Source organism: Peromyscus leucopus, chromosome 22, assembly GCF_004664715.2.
Source record: "Peromyscus leucopus breed LL Stock chromosome 22, UCI_PerLeu_2.1, whole genome shotgun sequence".
Classification (NCBI taxonomy): domain Eukaryota; kingdom Metazoa; phylum Chordata; class Mammalia; order Rodentia; family Cricetidae; genus Peromyscus; species Peromyscus leucopus.
Window position 1 is genome coordinate 30,953,775 of NC_051081.1, and position 27,820 is coordinate 30,981,594.

At 44.1% G+C, this 27,820-nt stretch overlaps 1 protein-coding gene across 2 annotated transcripts in view; it reads right to left on the reverse strand.

Moving 5' to 3' along the window:
• Spast (spastin) overlaps positions 1-19,093 on the reverse strand; it is a 46,329-nt gene extending 27,236 nt beyond the window's left edge. Inside the window, exons 1-4 of one of the 2 annotated variants that reach the window (XM_028873613.2) lie at positions 18,417-19,093; positions 9,093-9,176; positions 5,396-5,479; positions 1,769-1,864 (exon numbers count right to left, since the gene is read on the reverse strand). In XM_028873613.2, coding sequence (XP_028729446.1) covers positions 1,769-1,864; positions 5,396-5,479; positions 9,093-9,176; positions 18,417-18,855 — 703 coding nt within the window. In that variant the 5' untranslated portion in view covers positions 18,856-19,093. The remainder of the gene's footprint in view (positions 1-1,768; positions 1,865-5,395; positions 5,480-9,092; positions 9,177-18,416) is intronic. The other variant, XM_028873621.1, reaches the window with a different exon arrangement.
• Between the last annotated feature and the right edge of the window lie 8,727 nt (positions 19,094-27,820).

Here is a 27,820-nt window from a genome sequence, read left to right on the forward strand (position 1 = left end):
GCAAGTTCCAGGACAGACAGAGCTGTTACACAGAGAAACCTTGTCTTGAACTCCCCTTCCCCAAAAAAGAAAGAAATTTCTAGAAAAGAACTACCACAAGAAAGACAGAAGACTTTCATAAAAAAAAAAAAAAAATCAGAATGGCTAAGGATGTATGTAGCAGTGGTACAGAGCTTGCCTAGCATGTGTTAAGACCCTGGGTTTGAACCTCAACACTAGGAAACAACCACCAAAACTTATGTCAGGGGTAGGTAATTCAGTTGGTAGACTGCTTGTCTAGTGTAGTGGTTTGAATATAACTGGCCCTCATGATCTCATAAGAAGTGGCATTATTAGGAGGTGTGGCTTTGTTGGAGTGGGTATGGCCTTGTTGGAGGAAGTGTGTCACTGTGGGGTGGGCTCTGAGGTTTCCTATGCTTAGGATACCACCCAGTGTTTCAGTCGACTTCCTGTGGCCTACATATCAAGATATAGCCAGCACCACATAGGCCTGCACACTGCATGACCCTTACTATGATTATAATGGACTGAAACTCTGAAACTATAGGTGAGCCACTCCAATTAAATGTTTTCTTTGTAAGAGTTCCCGTAGCCATGGTGTCTCTTCACAGGAACAGAAACCCTAACTAAAACACCTAGCATGCAAGAAGCTCAGGGGCAAGGGGGGGGGGGCGGAGCTAAGACCAATAAAACTGGGTTTGTGGTATTAGTGATCTTTAACCACATAAAAGTTCAAGGCCAGCTGGGATATATGAGACCCTACACCCAAAAACGAACCCTAGTGCCGGGGAGGTAGAGACAGGTACTGATACACAGTAAAAATCGATGTTTGACCAAGTATTAAAGTTTCCATGTTAAAAACACACACAAAAAACACCCCACAAACACTTAAATACAACAGAAATGAAAACATTTCAATTATCTGAAGGAACTTATACAGGCTGAGTGTGGGGGTGCACAACTTTAATCCCAGTACTTGATGCAGAGGCAGGCAGATCTTGGGAGTTGAAACCAGTCTAGTCTAGAGAGTTCCAGGCAGCCAGGGCTACACAGTGAGAGCCTGACTCAAAAAAATTAATAAAATTATGTACAGACACGGTGCAGTGTGTTTGTAATTCCCATACTGGGGAAGTAGAGGCATGAACACTGACAGAGCTTGCAAGTTAAAAGACACCTGGTCCGTATAGTACGTTCCACACCATGCAGGGCTACACAGTAAGACCCTGTCCTGAGTGACAAAAGTCCACAACAACAAGATCAAATCGGGCTCTGAGATGGCCCAGTGGAGAAGGGCACTTGCTGCCAGGTTGACAGGCTGAGGTTAATCCCAAGGACACACACACGGTAATCAAAGAGAACCCCTTCTTTCAGTTGTCCTCCTCTGACCTCCAAATGTGTTCACAAACACACAGACACAGACACACAAACGCACATACACATATACATGAATATATACTTTTTTTTTCTAAAAGAACAGGTTTATTGAGTACAATTTCAGGGCCAGTGGGCTAGACAGTAATGAGAGTACCACCTCCCATATTTTATAAGTGGGAAGCTAGAAAACATGTGAACAGGTATGTTCAGAATGGCTCTACTACATCTGTCATATGTTAGGACACTATGAATGATGAGGATACTGTGTGTTCTCCTAACCCTGTGAAAACAAAACAGTTACACCTTCCTCTATATAGCTAAATCAACATTACAGGGTAAGCAAAAGTCCATTTCCCATGCAAGCTTCAGTTTACATTAGTTAGTCAAAACATACCTGACTGGAGATGTCCATTGCGGCACATCAGGTTAGTACTGTCATTATAGACATCCGTTTGTGACTTGGAAAATTGCAAAACTGGTTGCAGCTTCTCTATGCAACAGAGGAGGTTAAAAAAGGACAAAATAAACAGAAAGAAAAATAAACAAATAAAAGGCATGTGGAGAATAGAAAATTATTGTGTTACAAAGCTGTCAGACAGTGAGGTTTTTGCACATATATGCAATGTTCTCTAAAATATGTAATTAGTAAGAACTCATATGAAAAGTACAGAAGTTAACATGTGGAAGGCTCTGTTGAAAACACATCTTATTCAGGCTGGTAACCTAAGATAGTTACTTATCACTATTATCAACAGCAAGTGATGGCTGCTTATCATATGCTGAAATCCCTAACATAGTGATATTTGGATAAAAAGTGACTGGCTCTTACTATCTACAAACATTAAATATTATTGGCAACTTAGAGCATAACTGTATTAGTACTTATTATTACTGTTATTATTAGAGATGGGGTCTGTTTATGTAGCCTTGGCTGTCATAAAACTTACTATGTAGAGACCAGGTTGGCCCCAAACTCAGAGATCCGCTGAGCTCTGTTGGCGTTAAAGACCTGTACTATCAGCCAAGCAGTAGTGGCTCACGCCCTTAATCCCAGCACTTGGGAGACAGAGGCAGGCAAATCTCTGGGAGTTTGAGGCCAGCCTGGTCTACAAAGTGAGTTCCAGGGTAGCCAAGGCTACACAGAGAAACCCTGTCAATAAATAAATAAATAAATAATAAATAAATAAATAAACAGACCTGTATTATCACAACCAGTTCAACATAACTATCTAAAAGATTGTACACTACAAAAAGCCTGTTGAAAAGGCTTTATAGGGCTGGAGAGATGGCTCAGCAGTTAAGAGCACTGGCTGCTCTTCCAGAGGACCTGGGTTCAATACTGAGCACCCACATGGCAGCTCACACTCTGTAACTCCAATTTTAGGGAATCCAACACCCTCACACAGATATACATGCAGGTCAAACATCAATGTACATAGATAATAAATAAATCATTAGAAAGAAAGAAAAAGCTTTACAGAGGAAGTACAGTATGGTCTCACTAAGCTCAAAAGCAAATTTTAAGAAATCATACTTTAAAATGGCACAGAAAGAAACAACAGGGAGAATCCAAGAAAGGTCATAATTGGCTCTATTACCTTAATTAAGCCAAGCAAAAAAATAAATGCCACAAGGCAAGGGGACCAGCATGATGAACAGGGTGTGCAGTATACTACAGTATACTACATACATACACATACACACACACACACACACACACACACACAGGGCTGGTAACTTCTTAATGGAACCAGTACAGCTGCCTCCTGAAAGGGGAATGGGCCACTTGGACACAGTGGGAGGGATGGTAGTCAAACTTTAAAATTCTGTGACATGTAAGATGTAACTAATCAATGAAAAGATTTGTTCCAAACCTACCCCGCCTCGAATAACAACCCTCCATAGATGGAGTCTTAGCCTGCTGCATGGGACAGAAGGGTTGCTGTTTCCCCTTCTGCAGCAAGGCTGCAGCCCTCCTTCTCCCCTTGGTAATCATCTATACGCAGGCTGCCAGACACTGCTCCTAAGTGACGTACCTATCTGTCTCATCCAAATAAGGGATCACCTTTTCCAAAAAATGCTTTACTGAAGTAAGTTTGTTTTCTTCTGCATTAGAAAGCCAATGAACCTACAGCACTGTGTCAGTACAGCACTGGGGTGAGGTATATGTAGTCAGTGTGGAATATGCAGTTAACATTTTTGCAAGGTCCTGGTTTAATTATCAGCACTCAATTGAACACAAAACAATGAAAGCCGAACATACATACTAACTCTTAGACTTATATTCCTAAAGTCAGACAAGCAGGCACCGTGCTTGGTTTACAGTGCAGTATCACATGCCTCTGGGACCGGTTAAACAGCAGCTACCCTTTGTATACAAAGCACAAAGCAGTGCGCAGCTTTTGTGTCCTAGAAGTGGCTGATACAATATACCTTGGATCCTTTCTATTTACTTTGGTTAACTGGAGGTAGGTCATCTGATTTTTCTCAATGATAATGCTCTTTAAATCAAAATACTGAGACACAACTTACTTGTGTTGGTGAAAGCAGTAAGTTAGGAAAATTCTGGTTATTATGTGTTTTCTTCGTCTTATTAACAAAAAAGTTACCAGAAACATTTATTATCTAATATAGACAAGCAGAAATTGGGGTTGGGGATTTAGCTCAGTGGTAGAGCGCTTTGCCTGTTCCTAAGCATAGATGCAAGTGCTCTACTAGCTGGGTGTGTCGTCGATCACACTCTATGGTCTCTCGTACTGATCAGACAGTTCCAGCATTTCGATTTTGCAGACCACAATTCTCCAGCACCCCTTTACTTTCATTTTTTTAATGATTCTCATTATGTGTTATGGGAGTTCCCTTATGCCTTTTCCTTTTGGAAATTTTATGCAGGTTTTGAAGGTTGAAAATGTGTAAAATCACAGCCTCTTTAAACAAAATAATTCTCTGGAAAAAAAATCCTTGCCTACATGGAACCATACAGCGTGACAACTCTGCTTACTCCCACACAAGGTAACACCAAGCTGCTAGAAAATTCAGATAAGTAACATATGCTTGATAAATAAGGTATATTTGAAAAATAAGATTTGTTTGATGAATGAGGTATATTTGATAATCAAAATTAGTAAATTCCTAAGGTCTACTCAGGTTCACAGTAATAGTTGTCTACCTTCGTCTTTGCTCACTTTAAGCTTTAGCTATTTGGATAAACTAAGCCATATAAAAACTGCAATATTCTATAATGGGAGTGTTTGGTTCCCCAAGAAAGTCTTTTACCCAAGGTCAGGCATTTAGACAAAAGTCTCCATTCTCTCAAGGGCTTGAGGAGTTCTTGCTTACTAAAAAGGAAGACATTCTAATCTCTGGCAAGAGGAATTTGTGGCCCTTCCACTAACATATGACTGGTGTTAGTCAGGTGGTGGTGGCCCATGCCTTTAATCCCAGCACTCAGGAGGCAGAGGCAGAAAGATCTCTGTGAGTTTGAGGACAGCCTGGTCTACAGATCCAGCTCCAGAACATTCAGGACTGTTGTACAGAGAAACCCTGTCTCAAAACAAAACAAAACAAACAAACAAAAAATAAACCTGGAAAGGAAGGAAGGAAGGAAGGAAGGAAGGAAGGAAGGAAGGAAGGAAGGAAGGCAGGAAGGAAGGAAGGAAGGACGGACACAGTAATGGTTAAGAGCACTGGCGCTCTTGCAGAAAGGTTCAGTTCCCACCACCCACATTAAGTGGCTCACAACCACCTGGAACTCTAGTTCCAGATAATCTGATGCCCTCTTCTAGCCTCCATGGGCACCCTGGTGCATGCTGTGCACATATAAATACCCAGGCAATTTAAAACTGAAATTACTGATCCACTCTCCCTGCTGGTAAAGACTGACTTCTCACTGGAGACTGGGCACAGGGTCTGATACATGCTATGCAAATGCTCTACCATTGAATTATGTGCCCAGCCCTTATTATTAATGATTCATTAAACATTTCAAGTATATTTCATAACTAATTAGAGAAGTTGATACCTAGAAGTTGTAAACGATCCTTGGCCATAACCAAATTAGTTATCATTTTGGCTTGAAGGCGTCTAGCTCTTTCATACTGTTCACCTAAATGGAAAAAAAGAAGAATTAGTTAAAATATCTACATGTTCCTACTAACAGTGTTTTAAGTGTTGCTCCAATTACCTTTATGGAGAATCACAATCTTTCTTCATAAAGAAATTAAAGGTGAGCAAAGTGTGTGTCTCACACTTATAATCCCAGGACTTGGATACCGAGTCATGTTCAATATCAGTCAGGATATATAATGAGTTTCAGGCCAGCCTGGACTACAGAGTGAGACCTTGTCTCAAAAAGGGAAGGAGGAAGGGAGGAAGGAGGGGGAATGCTTTTGCTAGGCATTATGAAGACCCCCTGAAATCTAGGTGAACTCAGGAGGCTGAGGTGGAAGGATAGTGAATTCAATTCAGTCTGGAATACACAGTGGGAACCTGTCTTAAATATGTATGTATATTATACATAGACATATTACTTCAAAAATATCTGCCATGGCTCCTCATGATGGCTTCCAATCGACTGCAGTATCATGGATTTCACACATATTCATGGAGTCCAGGACATTTTTTCCCTCATACTTCAGTCTCTGAACTAATTCTAAGCCGGCTCAGCCGGTTGAACAGCTTGCTCTGCAGGCTCGAAACCTGAGTTCAAGTCCCAGAACCCAAAGTGGAATTCAGAACTGACTCCAAAACTTGTCCTCTGACCCCACTCACACCCACACATTATACAGAGACACAATAAATAAATAAATAAATAACAAAAGTCTTCGAGCTAGGATACAATCTGTCACCTGTGCCACTTTGCTACCATCCAGGCTACAGCCATCCTTTGTCACTGCCTGAGCATGAACAAATCTGTCAGCTATTAACGTTGTGATGTCTATGAAAGGCACACATTCTATTCAGTAAAATTTAATGCTAAGTGGTAAGAAGAAAACACACTTCCAGGGTTTTTTTTTCTTAAGTAAAATGTATTTTGAATCATCCCCGTCTAACATTTCTTTGTGGAATTGACAAAGAACTGCATATATTCACATTTTTAATTCATAAAGTCATGTTCCTCAAAGACTCAAAGACTCAACCACTCACATTCATTTTATTCTGTTTCTTTTTAAACTGACTTTCGCAATGCTTGAGTTTAAATCCAGAGCGTCACCAAAATTAGGCAAATGCTCTACCACTAACTAAGTCAAATTCTGCTTTTTTTTTTTTTTTTTATAAAAAACCAGCTGGGTGTGGTGGTGCACACCTTTATTCCCTGAACTCGGGAGACAGAACCAGGCAGATCTCTGTGAGTTTGAGACCAGTCTGGTCTACATACTGAGTTCTAGGCCAGCCAATGCTATATAGTGAGACCCTGCCTCAAACAACTACTACTAAATAACTGAATTTTAAAAATGGAGAAAAGCCATGGCAGTGCACACCTATAATTCCAGCACTTGTGAGGCCAGGGGTTGAAGGCCTGTATTAGAGGCCAGCTAGAGCGACTACACCATCAGGTTAGTCCAAGTACAGCACAGTGATAATTCACGGGAGGAAACCACCTAATGATCCTTAAGAATGTATCCCCGCTGCTAAGCACAACTGTACCTGACTTGTCATGAAAGCTCACACAGTACACAACAGTCATAACACTTCTAAAATTCAGCCTGCAGGGGGGGAAGGGGAGGGGGCAGGAAGGGAGAGAACAAGGGAATCTGTGGCTATTACGTAGAACTGAATAGTATTATAAAATAAAATAAAATAAAAGAAAAAGAAAAAAAAGGAAAAAAAAAAATTCAGCCCGCAGGGGCTGGAGAGATGGCTCAGAGGTTAAGAGCACTGGCTGTTCTTTCAGAGGTCTTGAGTTCAATTCCTAGCAACCACATGGAGGCTCACACCCATCTGTAATGCCAGTTCCAGGAGATCTAATTCCCTCTCTGACCTCTGTAGGTGCCAGGCACACACACAGTAAACAATATACATGCTAGCAAAACACTCATACACATAAAAATCAAAATAAATAAAAACTTTAAAAAGAAAAAAGAGCCAGGAGTGGTGGCCCACACCTTGATCCCAACACTCAGAAGGCAGAGGCAGGCAGAGCTCTTGAATTTGAGGCCAGCCTGGTCTACAGAGTGAGTTCCAGGACAGCCAGAGATACACAGAGAAACCCTGTCTTGAAAAAACAAAACAAAACAAAACAAAAAGGATGAGGAAGAGGAGGAAAAAGGCTAACATCTGATAGCTTGGGTTCAAAACTGACTTTCTCACTTGTTAGCTATGAAGCCTTAGTTGAGTTACATCTCTGTACTTCATGTTTCTCACTTGACAAATAAGGACAATAACAGTAGCTGCAAAGCATGGAGTTATGGTAAGAATCAGATGCTCTCTCTGAGTGACTGTTGGGAGAGCAGGTATACAATAAATGTTTTAACTACAGCTACATAGATCATAGACACTCATTTTATTTCTGTTCTGTTTCTGATACAGGTCCGATTGTACAGTCAACGCTAGATTGAACTGGAGATCTTCCTGCCTCATCCCTCCTAAGTGCTGGGATTACAGGAATAGACCTGGCTTGGATCATATTTAAATTTGAGGTGGCAGGAAATAAACATCAGAAGTAACTGCTTTGGTTTAAAAGAGTCAAACATAAATCATAGTAAGAAATTCCCAATTTATTTATTTTACTTTTTTTTTCTTTGAGACACAGTTGCACTGTGTAGCCACTGACTTTGAACTTACAGAGATCATCTGCCTCTGCCTCCCAAGGGCTGGGATTAAAGGTTTATATTCTAACATGTACTGAAAGAAAACATTACCAGGCTAGGAATGTAGCTCAGAGATAGGGCACTTGCCTAGTGTGTAAGACTAACACCTAACAACAACAAAAGATTACGTACACACAGCAAACTAGCTTTCAAAACCAGGGATAACACATGTGACTCATTACCAACTATATAGTAATTCATCACCAACTGATCACGTATTGACCCTTGGATGGCTTCAAGGCCATAGACTGGACTGGTTATTGCCTGCCTGCTACAGGAAATCATGTTGGAGACTTGATTTTCACTTTAAGAATAGACAATACCATACATGCACAAATATTAACAATGCCATCAAGAAGGGCTGGGGAGATGGCTCAGTGGTTCAGAGCACTGGGTCCTCTTCCAAAGACCCTGGCATCAATTCCCAGCACCCAGATGGCAGCTCAAAGCTGTATGTAACTCCAGTCCCAGGGGATCCGACACCCTCATAGGGACACACATGCACTGTATGGTATTAACAACATTTCACTTTTTTGTTTTGTTTTTCGAGACAGGGTTTCTCTGTGTAGCTTTGCACCTTTCCTGGAACTCATTATGTAGCCCAGGTTGGCTTCGAACTCACAGAGATCCGCCTGCCTCTGCCTCCCGAGTGCTGGGATTAAAGGCGTGCGCCACCACCGCCCAACTCAACATTTCACCTTTACCTGATCTATCCCACCCACATCATGAATCTTCCCTTTTATGTGGCTCCCCAGAGTCACTTAGCAGCTATCCTGGTTGTTAGTACAGTATGTAGGGTTTTAGTCCACGAGGAGCCCTGAGGGGTTCTCCGTGGATAAGGCATTTGGAGAGATAATTCTAACTACTGTAGAATTTGAGGGGGCAATAGAAACTATACGTATAACCCACCTTGGCCTGTTACTATAATAGCAATTCCTTTTTCTAGTTCTTCAATACCTTTCTTGTACCATTCCACAGCTTGTTCCTTCTGTCCTGTTTTAAAAATAGAAATCATTATTTGTATAGATCATAAGTATGAAAAATGTAGCATCCACTGCCCCATGTATTATATTGATAAATGACACATGAAAAGGTTGTGATCAAGTAAGTCTAAGAAACATTATACATGATCAAATAAAAATTTCCATATCATTCTTTATTTCAATTTTCAGAACAAAAAAAAAAAAAAATCACAACTGAGCCAGGTGGCAGTGGTGCACACCTTTAATCCCAGCACTCAGGAAGCAGAGCCAAGCGAATCTCTGTGAGTTTGAGGCCAGCCTGGTCTACAGATCAAGATCCAGGACAGGCACCAAAACTACACAGAGAAACCTTGTCTTGGAAAACCAAAAAAACCACAAACAAACAAATAAAAAATCCCAACTGCCGTGATCACAAAGTAGAGTGAACTCTTTATAGACACGATATAACAACTAAGAAATGTACACTCCCTATTCCCCAGAGCCTCCGCCTTATAAGACAGTTTTTATATAGCTCTAGGGCCTGGAACTCACTATGTGGACCAGCCTGGTCCTAAACTCAAGAGATCTACAGCTTCTGCCTCTTAGAACTGGGATTAAAGCAAGTCCAGCCTCCCTTCCCTTTTTATCTCAGCCCTTGTATTTGGCAGTTTCTTACTTCTCACAATATCATAGTTTTTGCTGTGTCCAGTAAAGATTAAGTATTGAAAAAAGTACCTGATAACGGCACATGAAGAAATCACTAAGAGTTTGTTATAAATTAAACTGGAATACTCTGGTTTCTCTTCAGAGCATATAAATCTTTCGCCTTAAACTGGACACAGTGGCAAGAAGATCAAAAGTTCAAGGTCTTCCTCAGCTACAGAGCAAGTTTGAGGCTAGCCTAGGCTACAAGATCCTTCCTCAGTTTACTGTAAACCAACAGAAACTTTGAATGTTCACCTTCCTGCTTTCTTCTTGTTTTGAAATGGAGTCTCATGTAGTCCAGGCACAGTATCTACATAGCTGAGGATGACCTTGAAATACTGCCCCTGAGTGTAGCATTACACAGGGGGACCACCATGCCCGGCTTCACAGTCCCATCTTCAGTAAGGAAATGCCTGTTCAGATGCATTGCTGGGTATTTTGAAAAGGAAACCAAACAGTACAATGACATTCACATTCTGAGTGATGAGAATGTCGCTAGCAATGTCTTACTTGTGTACAGTTCTTACTGTACCAAAGCGAGTACATCCCAGCATCGTGAGAGACTTCCTTTACAGTGCCTCTTCTCGTCCTTGTGACCTTCCCTGAAGTCACTATCATGACCTCAATACACATCCTTCTAGTACAGGCTTTTCTACTACATTCACCCATACTTGCAGTATTTCTTCTTTGTTTGTTTTGCAATAGGGTCCAGGAATTTACTATGTAGATCAGGCTAGCCTTGAACCCAGAGATATGGCTGCCTCTGCCTCCAGAGTGCTGGGATTAAAGGTGTGCACACCACTCCCACTTGTCACTTACTTGTGTGTGTGCATGTATGTGCAGGTACTCAAGCCCTTGCACGTGACATGGCAGACAGAGGCTGGTGTCCAGTACCTAATTTATCATCACACAGGGTGGGGCATGGGTGCGTGGGTGCAGGACAATTGGTGTAGTCAGTTCCCGAACTTCGACCTTCACTCGGGTTCTGGGAATCACACAGGCTGCAGGCTTGTGCAACGGGAGTTTTCACCTGCTGTGCCATCTCGAAGCCCTCTCCTCATTCCGTGAGACGGCAGCTTTCATTTAACCTGGAGCTCACTGTTACGGCTAGAAGTGGCTTCAGTGGCTTCAGTGCTTTCCGCCTGCTGATCCACCTCACTGGTGCACCAACCTACACTCAAATGTCAGTATTTCAGAGTTCTCACTGGCAACGTTCTGTTTTAATTTTTAAGATTCCATATTGGGGCTGGAGGGATGGCTCAGTGGTCAGGACCACGTGTGTTTGCAGAGGACCCATTTTCAATTTCCAGAACCCACACGGTAGCTCACAGTCACCCAAAACTCCAGTTCCAGGGGATCTGATGTCCTCTTGTTGACCTGCTTAGGCAGCAGGCACAAACATAGTGTGCACACACATGTTCAGGCACAACGTTCCTACACATACAATGAAAGAAATCTAAAAGTTGACATGACACATATTTAATTTTGTCTCTGTGTGTGTGTGGGGGGGCATGTGCTAGCCTAAGTCAGAGGACAACTTCAGGGGACTGCTGTCTCCTTCCTACTGGTCCTGAGGACTGAACAGGCTTGGCAGCAAGAGCCTAGCCTGCTGAGCCATCTCACTGGCCCACTGGCCACATTCTAGTCAGCATATGCCTGTCGCTTATATACTACCTAATTTCTCTTAAAATAATACAATGCATTACACGCATATGAATATACACGGGGTAGAGTGGAGCACAGCACAAGTGTGGAGCGAGTCCCTCCCTCCACCTTTATGTCGGCTCCAGGACAAACTCAGGCCATCAGGCTTTGAAGCAAGGGCCCTTTTCCAAGAGTCGCTTTGCCAGCCCTTCTCCAGCCTGTAAAACTTAGAGTATTTAAAGAAAACTCTTTGAGAGTTTGAATTAGATTTTTAAGAGAACACAAAAATCAAAAGCCATAGAACCATGGACGAATTAAACTTCACCAAATTTAAACTCTTAGTCTTCAATGCCAGTGTTCTAACAATGAAAAGACACCAAACAGGCTCCAAAACATTCAAAAAAAAAAAACATGCTTCACAAATGATTTGCAGCCAGAATGTACAAAGGACTCTCATCCAGCAGTGGTAAAAATGACCGAACACCCGAGGATGCAGTTTGGTGGTGAAATGTTCTTGCCATGTGCAAAGCCTTAGGGATCTCAAATCCCCAAGTGGAGAAAACGAAACAACCTATGCACAGTCCCAGAGACACACATACATCCATGTTAGTAAACAAGCACACGGAGAACACCAGTGAAAACCATGTCGCCAGCCCAGCAGCACAGGCTGTGATCCCAGCTGCTGAGAGGCGGAGGGGAAGAGGATTCAGAGTTCAAGGTCTCACTGCAGAGTGACTTCAAGGACAATGCAGGAAACTGAGACCTTGCTTCAAAAAACTAAAGTGAGGGCCAGTGTGGAAAGGCACTTCCTGCCAAGGCTGGCCACCTGGGGTTTGATCCTGGGACTCACAGGATGGAAAGAAAGAACTGAGCCTGCCAGCTGACCTCCACAGGCACACACTGTAGCATGCACCCCCATTCCACTCCACTCCCCACCTCAAACATACACAAGAAAGAAATAATCCTTTTAAAGTAAAATGAGGTCTAGAAGGCAGGTGGTGGTGGCGCACACCTTTAATCCCAGCACTGGGGAGACAGAGCCAGGCGGATCTCTATGAATTTGTGGCCAGCCTGGGCTACAGAGTTCTAGGAAAGGTGCAAAGCCACACAAAGAGACCATGTTTCGAGAGAGAGAAAAAAAAAAAAAGACATCTAGAGCTGTAGCTCAGTGGTGGAAGGCTTGCCAAGCCAGCACAAGGCCCTAGTGTTCAATCTGTATCACCCAAATTAAGAATTCAGTAAGATGCCACTACATTAAAAACAGAAAAGCCAAGCCGAATGTGGTAGTATGAATAAGAATGGCCCCCACACTGTGTTTGAATGCTTATCCACCAGGGACTGGAACTGTTGGAGAGGATTAGAAGGATCAGGAGGTGTGGCATTGCTGGAGCAGGTGTGACCTTGTTGGAGGAAGTGTGTCACTGGGGGTGGGCTTCAAAGCCCATGCCAGGCTCGCACTCTTCCTCTCCCTCCCTCCCGCTGTGTGTGTGTGGGGGGGGGGTCAGGATGTAACTCTCAGCTATTACTCCAGCACCACAAGTGCCACCATGCTGCCAACATGCCCCAGCCATGACTAACCCTTTAAAACTGTAATTAAATGCTGTAATTTGTAAGAGTTGCCTTGGTCATGGTGTCTCTTCAAAGAAATAGAACAGTGACCAAGAAACCAACTTAAAAGAAAACAACAACAACAACAAAAAACTCACCCAAACAATCTAATACAAAAAGCAATGGAGTAAAATGCCATGTTTACTGGTCCTATACAGACTGGTCCCATTAACTGGGTAAAGACAGTGGTTCGTTCCTATGCTATTATTAATCTATTTGCTACAGGACCCAGCAATTCCTTCATCTAGATATTTAACCAGAACAACAGAACTATCCAAGATCCACCTTAACCACATAAACTGTGATTTAAAAAACAAAACAAGGGGCCGGAGAGATGGTCCAGCAGTTAAGAGCGCCCGCTGATCTTCCAGAGAATCCTGGTTCAATTCCCAGCACCCATGTGGTGGCTCACAACCTCCTGTAACTCCAGTTCCAAGGGACTCAAGATGCCCCGTTCTGATTTCTGTGGGTACCAGGCACATACTGGTACACGTACACACACACACACACACACACACACACACACACACACACACACACACACACATCCATACATATAAAATAATTGAAAATAACAGAAACCAAACAAGGCATAAAGCCTCCAACAGTGGCTGTCTTTAGATCTGTTTGCACAAACCACACTAACTTTTGAGCAGTCAGGAAGAAGAAAGACAATGCTTTTGCAAAAGGCCTATGTCCTTGCACTATTCTTTCTTTATTCGAATGGGGAGACCACTGGGTTCTTTGCAACAGGGTCCCATCAGGCTGCCCTGTGTGGCCTACAACTCCATACACAGACCACAGCGACTTCATCTTGGGGCGTTCCCCGTGTTCTGCCTCCTGAGTACTGGGAACAGGTGTAAACCACCATCGCCTTTAGGCAGAGTCACCCAGCAAAAGGAAATTAAGTCTGAAATTAATTCTTCCTAAGTGGTAGAGGTACACTTTTCAGGAATGAAAATAATCACTTTTGATTTCTACTCTCTCTACCCTCATCTTATGAAAATAGATGTGAACAGGCTTTTGTGTTTTAAATTAACGTACAACACTGGTTTACACAAAACTAGAAAAATCACTGCCAGAAGTGGAGGCGCACTCCTTTAGTCCCAGCACTCAAGAGAAAGAGGCAGGTGAATCTGAGTTTGAGGCCAGCCAGTGCTATGTAGAGAGACCATGTCTCAAAAACAAACAAACAAACAAACAAACAAACAAAAGAAATTATGTGGTGAGGCAGTCTGAATGGGAATGCTCCCTGTACACTGATGTGTTAGAACCTCTGGTCCTGTTTGGTGCTGTTTGTGAGGTTTAAGAGGTGTGGCCTTGTGGAGGAAGGGTGCCCCTGGGGGCGGGCTTTCGGGGTGTAAAGATTCTGGCCATTTCCTCTCATTTCATTTCCCCTGCTTCTTGCTTATGGTTCAAGATGTGAGCTCTCAGCTTGCTGCTCCAGCCACATGCCTGCCAAGCCACCCTGCCATTATGGTGATGGACTTGGCGCTCTGGAACCGTGAGCCCAAATACATACATGACTAAGAGGGCTGGGCCTGCTAATCTGACAATCTGAGTTTGATTTTGGGGTCCCACGTGATAGGACAGAACCATCCAGCACAGGTTATTCTCTGACCTCCACATGCATATTATGGCACATGTGTGTTCATGTACACACACAGAAACACACACACACAAGGAAAATTAATAAAGAAAACTGTGAAAAAAATTTAACTGGTGAGGACTATTTTATTTAGACACTTTCTGTTCTTAATGCCAGATTCTTCAGCCCTACAACATCCTGAAAAACTGGTTCCCTTTCTTTCACACAGCACACTGCAGCCCTCACTGTTAAGCACTACCAACCTGAGAAATCAAACCACACCTTCTGAACCTCCACCCACTTATCTATCTGTAGACACAAAACATGCAAGGTCATGTTCTAGTTAATCCAAAGAACCACTATTACAACCTCTTTTCCTCAAGTATTCTGACTGACTCTTTACCAGCATTAAAAAAAGAGAGACAGCTGGGGTGGGGTGGGGTGTTGTTTAATCCCAGCACTCGGGAGGCAGAGGCAGGTGGATCTCTGAGTTCTAGATTAGCCTGGTCTACAGAGCAAGATCCTGGACAGGCACCAAAACTACACAGAGAAACCCTCTTTTGAAAAACCAAAAAAAAAAAAAAAAAAAAAAGGGAGGAGAGAGAGAGAGAGAGAGAGAGAGAGAGAGAAAGAAACAGGGGCTTGAGAGATGGCTCAGTGGTTAAGAGCACTGGCTGCTCTTCCAGAGGACCCAGGTTCAATTCCCAGCACCCACGTGGCAGCTCACAACTGTCTGTAACTCCAGTTCCAGGGGATCTGACACCCTCACACAGACATATACACAATCAAAACACCAATGCACTTAAAATAAAAATAAATAAATTTAAAAAAGAGAGAGAGAGAAACAGCCAGCTGGTGGTGGTGTACACCTTTAATCCCAGCACTCAGGAGGCAGAGGCAGGTGGATCTCTGTCTGAGTTTGAGGCCAGTCTGGGCTACAGAGTTCTACAATAGCCAGGGCTAAACAGAGAAACCCTGTCTCAAGGAGCCAAGAAAAAGAGAGAAAGAGAGAGAGAGAAGAAAAGAAAAAAAGAGAAACACTGTTCAGTATAAAATCATGTAACAATGAATGAAAAAAGATGCCATAAGTTTGACAGAGAGCAAGAAGGGATCTATGGGGGAGTTTGGAGGGAGGAAAGGGAAGAGAGGAATGCTGGAATTATAGTATAATCTCAAAAGATATATATAAAATCAAATGATGATTTTATATTGAGCCTGGTTACCTAACTCTGCTCCTACTTCTGCTACTCTGAGCCCACTCTTTAGTTGGTTTCTTCGTACATAAATGGATGTCACAGATTATCACTCAACCATTAAACCTACAAAACTTCAGAGCTGGAGAGATGAATGGCTCGGTGGTTTGGAGTACTGGCTGCTCTTTGGGGGACCTGGCTGGGCTCAGCACACACTCACATGGTGGCTCACACCTGTCTGTAACTGCAGTCTCAGAGCCTTCCTCAGTGGGCACGGCACACGTGGTGTGTTACACGTTTCTAACGGATGCCACCCCCTTGACAGTGTACAAGAGTCCCAGAGCCTCTCAAGACTGCATACTCAGTTCAGGCTATCTGTTCACATAGTCTGTGCAGTGGGAAGAGAATTAACTTCTCTTGCAAGTAAGTTCTCAGTTGTCAAGTACAGCTAAAAGGCTGACAGACTTCAAATGTCAATTCTTTTTCAATTATGGAATTAAAGTTAGGCTACAAAACTGTCTAATATACCAAAAGGGGAAAATTGGGATAGAAGAGAAAATACATAAATACAGATTCAGTTTATTTACTATTTTTTACTTATTTATTTATGTATTTATTTATTTATTGGTTTTCCGAGGCAGGGTTTCACGGTGGGACAGCTTTGCCAGTCCTGGAATTAGCTCTGTAGGCCAGGCTCAGATTCAGTTTATTTTTTTCGAAACAAGGTCTTGCTACGTAGCCTAGCTGGCTTTGAACTCAACGGCAGTCTTCAGTTTCCCAAGTGCAGAGATTGCCCAGCTTTATTTCTTTTTAAAGGAGAATGAATGTAACTAACTTGTTTTAATTTCTGTTTGTTGGCTTTGTTTCTGAAGCAGAGAGAAGCAAATGCACGCTCTGAAGCATACTGGGCACAAGCCTTGTTCAAACTGAACCACAGCCGGGCGGTGGTGGCGCACGCCTTTAATCCCAGCACTCGGGAGGCAGAGCCAGGTGGATCTCTGTGAGTTCAAAGCCAGCCTGGGCTACAGAGTGAGCTCCAGGACAGGAACAAAGCTACGCAGAGAAACCCTGTCTCGAAAAACAAAACAAAACAAAACAAAAAACAAACTGAACTACATCCTCAAGCCCCTAAATAATCCACTCTCATATCGCCCCACTAGTCTAAAAACCAGGGAACACTAAAATACTGCAATACAACATCACCCCCGGAAGGAGGAGGGCCATCCTTCAACATCCCCAAGAATTAGGGGGATCTTCCCAAAGAGTTAGTAAGAACTGAGCAACCAACCAAAAAGACTCGCTCTCACAAACACTAAATATTCTTAACTGTGTCTACTACTGTCTTGAGCTGAATCTCCACTGTCTTTGGACTCCCAATCATGGGTATCTGCCTCTTTCACTGTATCCCCCTTTTCAATCTTAGGCCCCGCAAAGGAAACTCTTCACCAAGACTGACACCCTAGAACTGTCTCTGGTGTTGAGTGTGGAAACCACCCTGCAAAACAACTACAGATTGTTCCTTTCCCACAGTGGACAACGTTGATGAGCGGACCTAACCGAGCCAAGGTAGGAATCGGGGCTGAACACAGGAGTGACGATAAAAAAGGGGGAGACACACAAGACTTTCTAAACCCACTTAACAATTTCCAAAGAAGTTTAGAGTTAGCTACTGGCCTAGGTTTGCTGCCTCCTGCTTCCTTCATCTTGTAACTTAGTCATTTCATTTGTAAAACACCTGTGCTGATAGTAACTCTCACATGGGAGTTACCGTGAGGACCAAGGGACACATGCACAGCACAATGCCTCGCACACAGAAAAGACTAAAAAAGATGTTGCTTGAAGGAAAGCTAAAGTATGCAGTATCCCTGCCTTCCTCGAGAAGCAGGAGGCCTTTGTTTTCAGGTGTCACGGTACAATAATGCCTGCCTACCTAACTCATTCATTTAACATTTCAATTTAGAAACTTAAGAGACTGCCTTAGGCCGGGCGGTGGTTTAATCCCAGCACTCTGAGAGGCAGAGACAGGTGGATCTCTCTGTGAGTTCGAGGGCAGCCTGGTCTACAGAGCTAGTTCCAGAACAGCTAAGGTTATGACACAGAGAAACCCTGTCTCGAAAAACCAACCAACCAACCAAAAACAAACAAAACAAAACAAAAAAACTGAAAAAACAGAACAGCTTTTGGAAACCCAGCTCAGAGAAATGCCACACTGTTTACAGTGTCAGAAAGAACCCCGTGTGGTCACTCTAGGCCAACTGTCACTGTCCCCAGCAAGTCTGCGTGTCTCACGGGGGACTTGGATAAATTAATGCACAAGTGTGGGGGTGCTGAAACAAAGTGGAGAGAGCTAGGGCGCCCCGAATGGGGAGAGAGGTTCCACTCACTAGGCGTCGCAGGGCAGGGTCTGGCCTGTGGGGACTGGGACTCCTGGGGGCTCCAGATCAAGTCCGGGGGGGGGGGTGCAGGAAAGGGACGCAGGTGGCGCCCGCCCTCCCAGGGCCGCCTCCCTCCAGCTCCCCCCCGCCCCGGGTACCTTTCTCTTCCTCGTCGATGCGCAGGGCAATAGAGATGTACTCGAAGGCCTGTTTGTGGAAGACGCAGACGCTCTCGGCCTCGCCCCCGGGCCCCGGCGCTGGGGGTGCGGGCGAGGCGGGCGCCGGCGCGGTCCCGGAGCTCCTCTTGGCGGCCATGAGGGCGCGGGAGAAGCGCTGGCAGAGCCACCCGAAGAGGAGCCCCAGGTGACAGGCCAGCAGGCGCAGCAGGGCGAAGCCGACGACCAGCGGGGACGTCAAGAAGGAATAGAAGAGGCTCGGCTTACGGGGCGAGCCGGGCGCCGCAGGGGCCGGGCCGGCGGAAGGGGCGGGGACCGCGGCGGCGGCGGCGGCAGCGGCGGCGGGGGGCAGAGGCCTGGCGGGCGCCGGGCTCGCGCCGCCGGAGCCTTTCTTCTTCCGTCGTCCGGCCGGAGAACTCATTCACAGCTCCCACTGCCGCCGCCGCCATAACCCGCCTCCCGCAGACCGACGGCGACCGAGCGGCAGCGGCGACGGCGGCGGCCCCTGCAGCGGCGGCGGAGTGGTGGGGGGGGAAGGTTGGGGTGGGGTGGGAGATCACGGAGCCGCTCGCGCGCCCGCGGAGCCCCGGGGAGCCCGGCACCTGCACGCGCCGCTCGCCGGCCCCGCCCCCTTCCTCCTCGGCTGGCCCAGGAGCACAACCCCTTCGCCACCTCCTCCTCCTCCTCCTCCTCCGGCGGCCCCGCGGCTCCTACCCCCCTCCTTTTTGCCTCTCTGTCCTCCGGCCCCCGCCGGCACCCTCTCCTGCGGCGGCCGCGCACGCGCACGTCCCCGGGGTCTGGCTCCGGGGAGGGAGGGGGGAGGGCGCGCGCGCGCGCACGCCGCCGTCTTTGTTGACCCGGGAGCTTGTGCGCATGTGCGGCATCCCTTCTCGGTTCCCCCCCCCCCCACACACACACACATATATACCCGGCCCTTTCTCCGGGAACTCCGGTTCCGTAGGTGCGGTTCGACTCGCGCGGGTCCCCCCGGGGGTGGGGTGGGGTGGGGGGTGGGTTCGTCGCTCAGCAGATCCCCCCCCACCCCACCCCGGTTTCTGAGGTCAGCTTACGAACGGGGGTTGCGACGTGAGTGGCTTGACTCTAGTCCTCGGGTCTCCTCTCTCGCGGTGCCGTTGTTTGCCTTTGTTTTGAGACAAGGAGGGTCCATCTAGTCCCTCCTGGCCTCCGACTCGTTCTGTAGCTGAGCAAGGCCTCCCTAGCAGGCGTGCATCATGACTTCCAGCTATTTTCTTATATATCTTTATTTTCTGCTAGTTGAGTTGAAGTCTTTTGCTAAAGGATGGCTGGTCTGAGTTTCATATCAGAGGCAGTGTGTAGCGATTTGGGTGTTTATTATCTGAGGAGGAAGCAGTTGCGGGACAAATTTCAGGACATCCTAAACGAAAAACGTTACTACCACGAAGGCCACGAATCCTACATTTAACTAATCTATTACATGTCTAGATGTGTAATCTCGGGATTAATTATGTGGATGAGGTCATTCTTGGGTTTTGCACAGTTACCATCCTATAATTTACTAAGGAATACATACTACCTGCGCGTGCACGTGTATGAGTGTGTATGTCTCCATTATCCCTTTATTCCTTTGGTAGACTGCCTACCTACCATCTAAGCTATGTTTCCCGTATTATAAGCAGAGATCCCAGATCACACAAGAGGAAACAAACAGACCAATCAGACTCCTGGGAACTGGCATCTGAAATAGAAGGTAGTTGAAATCGAAAGCTCTAAAAGTTCGTCGATCCCATTGAGATCCCCAGATCTTTCCGGGTCCTACACTGGTCACTAGACTATTTAGCTATCAATAAACTATTCAGTCTTTTCTCTCTCCCTCCTCCCATTTCCCCCTCTCCCATTCTCTCTCTGTCTTTAAAAACAAACAAATAAAAACAAACCTCCCCCCTTTATTTCAGTTATCCACAATTGTTTCTTTTTGCCTAACCCAGTGAATACTAATACAAAGTCCCTATTGTTTACGATGAGCCGCCTACAGATCGCCCGTGAGAGCATCCAAGAATCACCACATTCTGCTGAGAGTTTATTCCGACCAATATAAATATCATAGGTTGCTGCAAAAGTGACCCCCACTGTTTCCCACCTGCTGCCTTCCCTTCAGCCTCTGTCCTGATTCTATTTTCTCATTCTGAAATGCTTTCTCTCTTTCAAATTTGTTCTTTTTGATCCCCTTCCCCAGTAAACCCCACTTCTCTTTTGAACCACATAGTAGTGATTGTGTGAAGTCATATGCATATATACATATATATTTATGTATATATACACACATATGTCGAGTAAATAAAAATAAGATGTAGACAACCTATATGTACAATTTGAGGAACATAGCAAACTGCTTTTTCTCTAACTGTAGAGGAAGCTACTATCCCTAATTGTGTATTAATCTCTCTTGTACTTGTCCTGTCTTTAAGTAAAATGGTTTGTTTGTTTGACGTTTTTTATGGCAGAGTCTCTCTATGTAGCCCTGGCTGGCCTCCAACTCACAGAGATCTTCCTGCCTCTGCCTCCAAACTGCTGGGATTAAAAGTACAAACCCCCATGCCTGGCAAACTTAAGCATTTCTAAACAATAACTTGTGTAGTTTTGCCTGATCTGCCTTGTCTTTATATAAATGTTGTTATATTCTTATTCTGGCTTTCCTCTACGTTTTTGCATTGGTGTTTTTGCAATGGTTGTCGGATCCCCTGGAACTGGAGTTACGGACAGTTGTGAGCTGCCATGTGGGTGCTGGGGATCGAACCCGGGTCCTCTGGAAGAACAGCCACTGCTCTTAACTGCTGAGCCATCTCTCCAGCCCTTCGTCTACATGCTTTAAGTGGTTGAATTTTCTCCTGCTGACTTCTCTAGCTGTTTCTGGTGGTAACAGTTGTACATTTGCTCTCATTGCTATGTAGTTTTGCATTATACTAATTTACCACAGGGTTTTTGTTTGTTGTTTGTTTGCTTTACCACGCAACTGATGTCCCAATAATAAGAAAGTCTTCTACCATTGAGCAATATCCCCAGCCCCAATATGGCTCAATAGTGGTTCAAAGTCATCTTTGTCTGCACAGCAAATTCCATGCCACTTTGAACTACAGGAGGGGGCACTGACAGGGCACAGGGGTAAAAATGTTTGCCCCACAAGTTTGATCCCCAGAACTCAAAAGAGGAGGAAACTGACTCCCCAAATTTGTCCTCCGACCTCCACATGCTCTCCCCAGCCCCTAGCATACATGCATATACACAGGAAACAACAAAAACTGACATGCTCCATCACTTTCAGGGATCTTTACCTGGTGACTCAGCTTCCAGGTCTGTTACATACTAATTAGTGGACTAGACAGTGCCTGACATAAAGTTGGTGTTTGCTGAATGAAGTATGGTCCTCCGACATCTCCTGGATGCTTAGACTCACGGATGCTTAACTAAAATTTGAGGTATCTCAAGTTCTTTGTCTTTCTCCTTGGATTTTATTCTAGGTAATTTTCTTTTACTTGGAATGTCCTCTCCTTCTACCTCACTACCAAAGTCTTTCAAGGTTTTCTGACATTACCTTGTTGACAAATCTTTCCAATGGGTGGTGGTGGCACATACCTTCAATCTCAGCACTTGAGATGCAGAGGTAGGTGGATTTCTGTGAGTTAAGGCCAGCCTGATCTACAGAGTGAGTTCCAGGACAGCCAGGGCTACACAGAGAAACCCTGTCTCAAAAAACAAAAACAAAAAACAAAAAAGCCCAAAAAACAAAAAGCCCTTCCTTATCACCTCAAGCTAAAATGTTTCTGTGTTTAAATTCTTAGACAATGTAGTAAGTTATACACTATGGTTGTTATTCTATGTCGTCCTGTGATAGCTACTTATATATTTGATTACCTCCTGACATACATTGTTAACTTACTGAAGACTGGCCATACTTTATACACTGTATACCGCTTGCATATGCTACTTATTTAATAAATCTGAATAATTGGAAAAACAATCCATTCATGATGGCTGCATTAGATTTGCTGGGGTAGAGAAAGGGCTGTAGGGGATAATGGCCCACTCAAAAATGTACTGAATTCAAATGGTAGTCATTTATTTACTCACAGTTCTGTGAGTCAGCAGTTTGGGATGTGTTGAGTTACGTGGTTCTTCTAATGATCTTACTTTGCGTAGATTATGTACACGTACACGTAGCCAACCTCAGTCAAATGTCCAGAGGTGCCGGGCAGTGGTGGCGCATGCATTTAATCCCAGCACTCGGGAGGCAGAGCCAGGCGAATCTCTGTGAGTTCGAGGCCAGCTTGGTCTACAGAGTGAGACCCAGGAAAGGCACCAAGACTACACAGAGAAACCCTGTCTTGAAAAATCAAAAAAAAAAAAAAAAAAAAAAAAAAAGGCCAGAGTGTGTGGTTGTAGCTACTGGATGTAACATGTCTCTAGCAAGGTAATTTTGATTCATGGGCCAGCAAAATGGCTCAGTGAGTGTGGGTGCTTGCCACAAAGCCTGATGACTCCAGCTTAATCACGACCCATACAGTAGAAGGAGAGAACTGATATCTGCAAGTATCTTCTGACCTCTATATGCACACTTGGCACACATACCTACAACACACACACACACACACACACACACACACACACACACAAATAAATAAATGGGGGAAAAAGGATCATTTAAATACCTTCCCATGATATCTGGCTTGCAAGAGAGTATGAATACTAAACTCCAGGTTTGCACATTGTCATTTCTGCTATATTCTATTGTCAAAGCAAGTTGATGGGAAACTCACATTGTGAAAGGAAACTATATAGGGCGGGATTACTGTGGCAAAGAAATTCAGCATAAAGATTCTGGGCAGAATTCCCTTTGAACTTTGATTCAAATAAGAACTCAGAAGTATGTTGTTAACAAAGAAACCATTTCCTAGGTATTTTTCTGAATCATGATAGCCTGTATCTGGCCTTTAATCCCCGCACTAGGAAGGCAGAGGCAGGCGGATCTCTCTGAATTTGGGGCCAGCCTTATCTCTATAGTGAGATCTACAACAGACAAGGCTTCCTAGTGAGACCCTGTCTCACAAACAAGGGTGTTGGAGGTGGGGAGGCTGGAGAGATGGCTCAGAGGTTAAGAGCTGTGGCTGCTGCTCTTGCCAAAGGCCTATATTTGGTTCCTAGCACCCATATTTCCCAGCTCACAACTGCCCTTAACTGTAGTTCCAGAGGATCTCATGCTTTCTTTTGGCCTCTGTGGGCACCTACATGCTTGTGGTGCACATCACACACACAAAATAAATAAATAAAAATACATTGTTTTTAGGACTTTGAGTTTCTTAGGGCCTGCTACTTGCCCAACATCACACATTAATTTGATATCATATATTAATTATACATCTGCTTCAATGATTCAAGGTAAAAATCTCAGTTCCTGGGTTGGAGTGATAGGTCTGTGGTTAAGAGCACTGGCTGCTCTTGCCGAGGACCTGGGTCCAGTTCCCAGCACCCACATGGTGGCTCACAATCATCTGTAACTCCAGTGGGAGAGGTTATGACCCCCACCCCCATTCTGATCTACATAGGCATCTGTCACACATGTGCTACACAGACATACATTCAGGCAAACACCTATAAACATAAAAACAATAAATCTAAAAAAAAAATTGAAGTTTCTATATTAACATTTTTCTTCAATTTATATTTTACATTTCTTAATTGTTATATATATATACTATTGTTGTTGTTATTGTTATTATTATTGTTATTATTATTATTATTATTCCTGGCTGTTCTGGAACTCGCTATGTAGACCAGGCCGGCCTTGAACTCACAGAGATCCACCTGCCTTTGTTTCCTAAGTGTTGGGATTTGCCCAGCGTGAGCTTTCATTTTTGTCCTGCTTGTTAAGTCCCTGCTACTCTGCTTTGTGTGTTTGTATTTTGTTTTTGGTGTGTGTATGTCTGTGCACCATGTGTGTGCAAGGCCCTCATAGGCCAGAAGAGGGCATCAGATCCCCTGGAACTGAAGTGAGTGACAGACCTTTGGGAGCCACCATGTATGTGCTAGGAACTGAATTCAGATCCACTGCAGGAACAGCCAGTGCTTTTAACCACTGAGCCATTTTCCACTTCCTGTATTTAGTTTTGTTTTTTTGTTTTTTGAGAGTTTTTGTTTGTTGTTTTAGCAAGGCTTCACTGCACCATCGTGTAGTCCATCCTAACCTCCAACTCATGGCAGTCCTCCTGACTCGCCCTTCTGAGTGATGGTATTATTGGTGTAAGCCACGTCGTAGTTAGGGTTCTATTGCTGTGTAGAGACAACATAACCATGGCAACTCTTTTTTTTTTTTTTTTTTTTTCGAGATAGGGTTTCTCTTTGGTGGCTGTCTGGATCTTGCTCTGTAGACTAGGCTAGCCTCGAACTCACAGAGATCCGCCTGGCTCTGCCTCCCGAGTGCTGGTATTAAAGGTGTGCGTCACCACCACCAGGCACCATGGCAACTCTTATAAAGGAAAACATTAAATCAGGGCAGCTTACAGTTTCAGAAGTTCAGTCCATCATCATCATGGTGGGACATGGCAGCCTGTAGGCAGATGGGGTGCTGGAGAAGGAGCTGAGAGTTCTGCCTCTTGATCCGCAGGCAACAGGAGGTAAACTGTGTCACTAGGTGTATCTTTAGCATAGGAGACCTCAAAGTCCACCCCCACAGTGACACACTTCCTCCACAAGGCCATAAGTACTCTAAACAAAGCCACACCTCCTAATAGTGCCCCTCCCTATGGGGGACATTTTCTTTCAAACCACCACAGCCACCATTCCTCATGTGCCTTGATATTATTATTTATGTGGCAAAAATATGGTTTTGGAGACTGGACATGATGCTCAGTTGGTAGAATGCTTGCTTAGCATGCATGAAACCTTACTAACAGCCTCCAGCATTATATAAAACAGGTGCGGTGCCATATGCCTAAATTTCAGAACCAGGGAGATGGAGACAGAAGGATCAGAAGTTCAAGGTCATTCTTGGTTATATCGAAAGAGCGATGCTAACCTGGACTATGTGAGACCCTGTCTCAAAGATTCAAAAAAAAAAAAAAAAAGTAAAAATGGGCTAGATAATCAACAAGACTGGGATTGCTCTTAAATTCTACCATTTATTAATTGTATGCAATAAGGTATGGAGTGAGCTCTTAATCAGTTAAATCCTCTGTAAAATGATTATTATAGTAACTAAAGAAGCAAAGAATTGGCCAGGCGATGGTGGCGCATGCCTTTAATCCCAGCACTCGGGAGGCAGAGCCAGGTGGATCTCTGTGAGTTCGAGGCCCGCCTGGGCTACCAAGTGAGTTCCAGGAAAGGTGCAAAGCTACACAGAGAAACCCTGTCTTGAAGGAAAAAAGAAAAAGAAAAAAAGAAAGAAGCAAAGAATCCATTTAAAAGCTCCAGCATGTTTTTTGTGATATAACAAGGCTGAATACATTTCCCCCCTTATCTACAGTGACTGCCCAGATTTCTAGCTCTGTAGGAATCTTACTTTCTAATAATCTTTTTTTTTTTCTTTTTTTTTTTTTTTTTTTTTTTTTTTTTTTCGAGACAGGGTTTCTCTTGTGTAGCTTTGCGCCTTTCTTGGAACTCACTTGGTAGCCCAGGCTGGCCTCGAACTCACAGAGATCCGCCTGGCTCGGCCTCCCGAGTGCTGGGATTAAAGGCGTGCGCCACCACCGCCCGGCTGCTTTCTAATAATCTTAATTTGCAGCTTCTGCCCTTGGAATTATACTCACTTTGTGAATTAATATATTCCTAAATTTTTTTCTTGCGAAAAACAGTGCTACAATATTCCTCTTCTCATCTTGTTGATACTCTGACTTTTTGAAGTCTGAGCTCATTTCTGGCTATCTGGAGTTTAGGGAATTAGAGTTTCCTTTGGCCTCACACTTACAATCTGCCTGGACTGACAGCCTTAAGCCTTCTTCGCTGGTGTGACAGCCTCCCAGTTTTTAGGTTATAAGAGCTTTCAGGACACTTAATCTCAAATTGAATCTGGAACAGTTTCCTCAGGACAAAAAAAGGAGAAGCTGAGAACTGAGGTAACTAAGCCTGGACACCCAGTTATCACTTTAACCCATTACTCTGTTCACCAAAGTGCCTACCAGCAAATGGTTTTTTGTTTGTGTGTTGGGTTTGGGGTTGTGGTTTGCTTTCTCCTGGCTGTATGTACCTACTGAGGTAGTCCTCAGGCCTTTTAGCTTTAGATTACTTGAAGTAGAGACTGGATGGTAGCTGTTAAGGATATCTTTTCAACTAAAATATAAATATAAATATAATAACTCTAGTAACTTAGAGTTATAGGGGGAGAAAATTGGTTTTTGGAAAAGGAAGCTGAGAGCAGGGAGATGGTGGCATATATGCCTTTGATCCCAGCACTCAGGAGGCCGAGGCAGGAGGATCTCTGAGCTTAAGACCAGCCTGGTCTACAGAACAAATTCCAGAACAGCCAGGGATACACAGAGACACCCTGTCTGGAAAAACAACAACAACATACACACACACAAAAAAAAAAAAAAGAATAAGAGGAGGAGGAGGAGGCTGGTTCTGCAGTTAAGATCACTAGCTCCTGGGGCTGGAGAGATGGCTCAGAGGTTAAGAGCACTGACTGCTCTTCCAGAGGACCTGAGTTCAATTCCCAGCACCCACATGGTGGCTCACAACTATCTGTAATGAGATCTGGCACCCTCTCCTGTCTACATAATAAATACATAAATCTTTAAAAAAAAAAAAAGATCACTAGCTCCTCTTGCAGAGGACCTAGATTCAATTCTTAGCACCCACATGATGGCTTACATCTGTCTATAATTCCAGCTCCAGGAGATTCAACACTTTATGACCTCTACAGTTACTAGACATGCACAGGGTGCCCATACATACATGCAAGCAAACACTCATACAGATTAAAAATAAGTATTTTTTTAAAAAAGAAAGAAAAAGGCAGAGAAAGACCAGGCTTGGACACAGATGAAGGAAGAAAGGAAAGACGCCACAATTTAGGAACCATGGCCCTATCAATCTGTTATTGAGCAAACATGTAATCATTCCCCTAAATGGTATCTATAATGTTATACAAATTCACTCATCTGCTTAACAGACAGATGTTAAGCATTGGCAATGTATTAGGTGTTGAGGAAGGTACCGAGATTATAGCAGGGAATGGGTTAAAAATGTATAATCTTTCATATTCTGAAAAAAAAATGTATAATCTAATACAGTGGCTGAAATCGCAAATAACTGGAGGGGCAGCAAGTGCCTTTACCTGCTACGCCATCTTGCTGTCAATAATTGCAAGATTTTATGTGGAGCCTATTTCCTGTGAGATACTGGTTAAAAAAATAGAA